General features: G+C 38.2%; 1 protein-coding gene across 1 annotated transcript in view; it reads right to left on the bottom strand.

The window, feature by feature from the left end:
- Positions 1-2,087: 2,087 nt before the first annotated feature.
- Positions 2,088-6,000, bottom strand: part of BAG4 (BCL2 associated athanogene 4) — a 32,685-nt gene continuing 28,772 nt past the window's right edge. The window contains exons 3-5 of the mRNA XM_006086235.3: positions 5,458-5,712; positions 4,093-4,347; positions 2,088-3,408 (exon numbers count right to left, since the gene is read on the bottom strand). Of these exons, the coding sequence (XP_006086297.1) occupies positions 2,923-3,408; positions 4,093-4,347; positions 5,458-5,712 (996 nt within the window). The 3' untranslated portion in view covers positions 2,088-2,922. The remainder of the gene's footprint in view (positions 3,409-4,092; positions 4,348-5,457; positions 5,713-6,000) is intronic.

Here is a 6,000-nt window from a genome sequence, read left to right as displayed (position 1 = left end):
GGTTTAAATCTTTAAGTTCTAAGTTTGTACTTATCCTGAATATTTTGCTATAATTAAAAATACAAATCCAGAAGTGCTATCCCTTCCTTACAGAAGAATTCCAATCAATAAATGTAGAATGAGAGAAATAGAAAATCACCATTAGACCACCACAGTAGTAACTGACAACACAAGCAAGATTCACAATGGATACCAAAATGAGTGGGCAAAGGTTTAAGCAGAAACAGGACATTTGCATAGTCTCAAAGTATCTTCAGCAAATATTTAGTCACTACAAAAGAAAGTAATTTTCAGTAGAGAATCCTAACAGACACCACCTTGGGTAGTGATTAAGGTTAACAACACCAGAAATACATTACAATACCAGGTGTCATAATTTACTGTCACAGATTGGAGGACCCTACAGACACATGACAACTAAATGCAAGGTGGGATCCTAGATTGGATCCTGGAACAGTTAAGTAAAAGTACATTAGTGAAAACTCTAAGAAAATCTCTACCTTTTAAACTCTCTACTTTAGTTAATAGTATTGTGTCAAGGCGAATTTCTTACTTTGGCAAATGGTCTATGGTTATGTAAGATGTTAACAGAAGGGGACTGATATCACCCCAATGAATTTAATTTAAGACTTTACAAAAGATGTTATCAGTGAGCAAGTTGAGAGAATGAGTGAAGAGTATACAGAAAATACTATTTTTACAACTCTTCAGGTCTAAAATTCTCTGAAAATTTAAAAAATAACTTAAAAAACATAAACACATATGTATATATGTGCATAATATATATGTATATATGCATAAATCAGGACAATGCAAATTGCTTTCTTGGGCACTCAGTTAAATAGTAGTGTTCGCTCCTGAATTAGTCATTGTCTCACTGGTTTATGTTAACTTAGCTTTAAGGGTCTCCCCCTTCTAAATTTTGTTTCAAGTACAGTTTTCTAATTTTCATTAAAAAGCCTTTTTAAAAATTCCTATATTAGACCAAAAATAAAAATCCTACAATAAAATTATCACATTCCCTCATAAAATCACTCATCCCAACCATAAGACCCAGCCATTATTTTTACTCCATTTCTTCTTATAATCAATTATGTTTCTACTAGAGGTCCGGTGCACAAAATTCATGCACTGGGGGGGGGGGGGGGGGGTGGCGGCCCTCAGCCTGGCCAGAGGCCTTGCGGGATGTCCAACTGCCAGCTTAGCTAAGGACTGACATCCTTAGCACTGCTGCGGAGGCGGGAAAGGCTCCGGCCACCGCCGCTGCACTCACCAGCTGTGAACCCAGCTTCTGGCTGAGCAGCACTCCCCCTTGGGAGCGCACTGACCACCAGGGAGCAGCTCCTGCATTGAGCATCTTCCCCCTGGTGGTCAGTGTGCGTCATAGCGACTGGTCGTTCCTCCGTTTGGTCTATTTGCATATTAGCCTTTTATTATATAGGATTGGCTTTGTATTTTTTTTAATAAGAAGAGGAAATGGCAGACAGATTTATTATCATTAATAGGCCTGGCAGTCTAGGAAAAAAACATTATCACTTGGATATCTTAAGAAACAGCTGTTTTTCCAATAACAGATACTGTTTACTAGAAGTCACTTCAGGTGTGAAAAGTAAATTATTTACCTAAGTCTTCTATACAATAGCATAGAACTACCCAAGCAAGCCCAGCTAAGATCCTTTCAATATTCCTTCCTTAAATTTGGCTATATAATGATTGTTCTTAATGGTAATAAGCATCATTTTATAAAACAGGCAATACTTTCTATGCAATTTATTCTAGAGAAATAAACATCAAATCTACTTTTAAAAAAAATAATATTTCCCACTCTCACTATGGCTGATTCATTCCCTGAGCATGAATGAATTCTTTTACCCTCATTGTTTTTTAATATAAACTGAACTGAAATCTGCTTGTAGGGATCTTGATGGTGAAACTAATTTTTTAGATGGAGAACAGCATTTCCAAATAGTTTATTACTTTTACAGTTATTTCTACCCACTGTGGCATTTAATTTTTCAAGTACCTATCACAATGCTGCATATGGAAGCAGCACTAGTAAAAAGATAATTAAGGGGAGGAAATGGAAATTTTAAAGTGTATCTTTATCCAAATACAATGAAAGAGCAAAAAAGAAAAATTGGCCACAAACATTTTCATTTCTATACCCATGCCATTTCCAAATCGCCTTCTGCTATTAACATGAAAAGTAGAAGTGGTAAAACTCTAACCTAATGATCTATACAAAAAAGGAGACAATTTACCTCAGAAACTCACTACACATTGCAATATATTCAAATGGTGAAAAGATATAAATTCATTCAGAAATACCATACTATCTGGCTGTCAATATAGTCTCTTGAATAATTATATTAAACATATTACTACAAAATGTACCAAGACGTAGAGAAGAATACTATATTTGTGAACTGCAATAACAAAACAAAACAGAGGTCCCACAAGGCTAAAGTCCAAGCTGTAATTACACATGACGTGTATGCTGAAAGCAGTCACAATGTACAAAAATGTGACAAGTAATCCAGATGTTTTAAAAAACCTGTTTGTCTCAGATTATATCCAGTCTCATCTGGTAGGTTTCTGATAAGCCTGTTACATAAAGTGTATTTCCCTCCTGCTGATAAGAAACAGCTTGCAGATATCCATAAATCTCTTAAGAAGTGAGCCTACTTTGCAATATTGGTAACTCTATAGTTTCCTATTACATTCATTGGTCTGAAAACTGAAAACGATTCATAACGAAAATGTTTTTCCAAGTCCTTTACCAGTTTTTCAAGTTTTAAATCAAAAGAAAGTTGGAATGTATTGCTTCTTGTCATCAACAGGCATTTCAAAAAGAGGGTAAATAACCAAAACCAGGAATATTGGTCAAGTTAGTAACAGGCTTCCCTTTTGTTCTAAATCTTTTCATAATCCTTTTTTTTCCAATTTTTCCAGTATGGCCTGGATTTTACAAACAGCCTCTTTCCTGGCCTGTCGGACAGAGTCCTGGCCCCCAGTTTCAACTGAATCCAGTTCCAAAAGTTCCTTGGTTAGCATCTCTTCCAGAAGCCAGTATGCTTTGTCTGTCTTTTTTCCTATGAACTCTTCTACTTCTTGCTCAAGATATTGGACCTTCTCCATCACTTGTATGATTTTTTTAATACTTGGGGGAGTACCTTCATCTGAAGGCAAACACTCTTCAGGAAGATTATTACTTTGCTCTTGATTGCTGGGATGTTCATTGGTGGTGTTACCATACAGCTGAGGCTCCGCACTATACTGGACTTGGGTATCCAAATGATCTGAATTATCACTGTTCACTGTTCCCGAGGACTCATACTGATGGACATTGCAAGGAAAGTTGTGCCGGTTCATGCCTTGATCTGATTGGCTATAGGGGTATGAGGAATCCTTGAGGTGGGAGGGCAAAGAGGGGGGGAAAAAGCTGTTTTAATGGGAATCCATCAACACCAGATTTGTTAGCCCAGATCTTTCACCTGATCAGGAAGGTACATGAAAAGATTCCCCACCAATTAAACGACCTCCCTCCTTAATGATTTGAGAAAAACACAGCACTAAAAAGATAAAAGGGAGTGCTCTGTCAAGAAAAAGGCAGAGAATTCCTGAGTATAATGGCAGGAATCTACCTGGGTAGTTCATCATGAACAACTCATAATCTACCCTTACTATCTCACAATCCACTGAGTGACATAATAAATAGAAATTAGTTTTGCCCATAAAGAATTAAAACCTTAATGCACATCTTGAAAAACCAATCATATTGGTTTTGTCTTCTGTCTATAGATTGAGGTAATAAAATACAAATCTTTGATTTAATGTTCAGATAGTATTACAACAAACAGTAAATGAACTGTCTTTTAGAAAGATCATGTGAACCTAAATCTGCTCTAAAAAAGTCTTTTGGTTTTTTTTCTTGTTTTTGTTTTTTAAGGAAACGGGGCTAGATAAAGCTATAGATAGTAGACACCAATGTTTAGGAGTTAGTCCCCACTTAACATAGACCAATGTAGAAGATTTCATGTTGTGCTTTCTTAACTACCCAAACATCAAAAGAACAACCTTTCGGTCTCCTACCTTGGGCTGCTGGGGTGGTGGTGATGGAGGTGGCTGAGGAGAGCCACCGCTAGGCCATGGTGAAGTACTTTCACTCATGTAAAGATTCCCAGGTGGTGCTGAGGGCGCAGCTGCAGGCCAGGGGTAACGGGTTCCCATTCCATAAGCATCAGGAGAAGCCCATGAGTCCTCTTGTGGTCGTACAGATGGTCCTGGCTGTGGAACACTACGATTATCATCCCCATAAGGATAATGGGGCAGGGTCATTCCAGGGTTCTAGATTGAAAAGAATGAAATATGCTGGTCATTGCTAAAAACAAATTTTAAAGTAATAAAAATATTCTCGTATTAACAGATTCTGAGATACTTCCTCTTTCCTTAACAGTATATTTTAGCTACTACTGAGCTAAACTGTAGCATCTCTGTTCAGTTATAGCATATTTTTCCAAGCCTAAAAAGCTTGGTTCCAAAGATACTAGGGGCAGATTTGCTGATGATCAAACTCAGAAGGAATAGGGTCTAAAATTCAATGTCTGAAGCACAACATAAGTCTGCCCCTACATACTATAAGTAAGTAGACCCATATACTATAAGGAAGCAGAAACAAAGACATATTGAGGATAAAAAAGGGGTCACATACTAAACCTGACAAACTCAGGGGAGGCCTGCATGGTGGGCCTTACAAACTCAGAGACCGAAAGTAACCACTTGTAATGGTCTGACATGAAAACTTCCTAACTAAAAGTGAGTCTTGGCGGGTAGTCATGTCCTAGGCCAGTATCTTCCATGACAAGGATCAATCTTTACCTTAACTGAGCCTATTATCTTTTTGCATTTATGATAACATATCTTTGGAATGTCAGAGTAATCCCCCTTTTCCAGACCCCTCAGGGCACAATCTCCCACCAGAAAACTAGAGCCCAGAACCTCTCATTGTCATCTTGTTCTCCCACCTACTGTCTCTAAGTTCTGAAAGAGCCTACTGTCTCTACGTTCCGGAAGAGTTAACTGTTTACTATCCTGTACCCACCAATGTGAAAAAGTATATGTCTATCCATTTTACTCTTTATCCAACCCCAGAGATTTCCTTTGCTTTCTTCCGCCTCCCTAATTTCCCACCAGTGGATTTCATGTAACCCTCCCTGGGTCTCCTCCTTTGATTCTAATGTATAAAATAAGGTGCAAAACTGCCCTTCTCTGAAGCATTTTCTCAATCCACTAAGATTTTGTTTCCTGGCAATTGTTGTCAGTTTGGCTCAAACTCATAAAAATTCTCTACAGGTTTGGACATTTCTTATATTAGCATGTTATAAATTCCTTTTAAAGTGAACAGAGAAATAAACATGACATTATTAAAAAATACAAACCCAACAGAAAAATGCTCACCTGTGGTGCAGGATATCCTGGAACCTGCGCCCTAAGAGAAGGTGCTTCAGTCTGGCAGTCCTGCTGGGGATACATCCAACGTGAGACTGGGGTTGGGCTGTTGCCAGGTGAACGGTAAGTGCTTGGAACCTCTGTGGAGTAATTGGTCTGAGAATATCCAGGTGTGTAATAAGTCCCAGAGTATGAGGCAGTATTTGCCCCAGGGCCAGTGGGGTATTGTGGGCCATATGCTCCATTTGTATAAGAATTCAAACTCTGTAAATAAAGCAAAGTTGTGAGAAAAAAAGATGAGTCAGAGTTGAAATGCACTGACTTATTGCCCAACTTTGAAAACTTTGGGAAGAGATCAGCAACTAATGAAAATATCAACTACTAAGCAATCTTCAAAGCATTCTTTTTTTTTTTAATATATTTTATTGATTTTTTACAGAGAGGAAGGGAGAGAGATAGAGAGTCAGAAACATCGATGAGAGAGAAACATGGATCAGCCGCCTCCTGCACATCCCCCACCAGGGATGTGCCCACAACCCAGGTACATGCCCT

The sequence above is a fragment of the Myotis lucifugus genome, unplaced genomic scaffold, assembly GCF_000147115.1.
Source record: "Myotis lucifugus unplaced genomic scaffold, Myoluc2.0 scaffold_26, whole genome shotgun sequence".
NCBI lineage: Eukaryota > Metazoa > Chordata > Mammalia > Chiroptera > Vespertilionidae > Myotis > Myotis lucifugus.
Note: the sequence above shows the minus strand (reverse complement) of the source record. Positions and strands in the feature narration are given on the sequence as shown.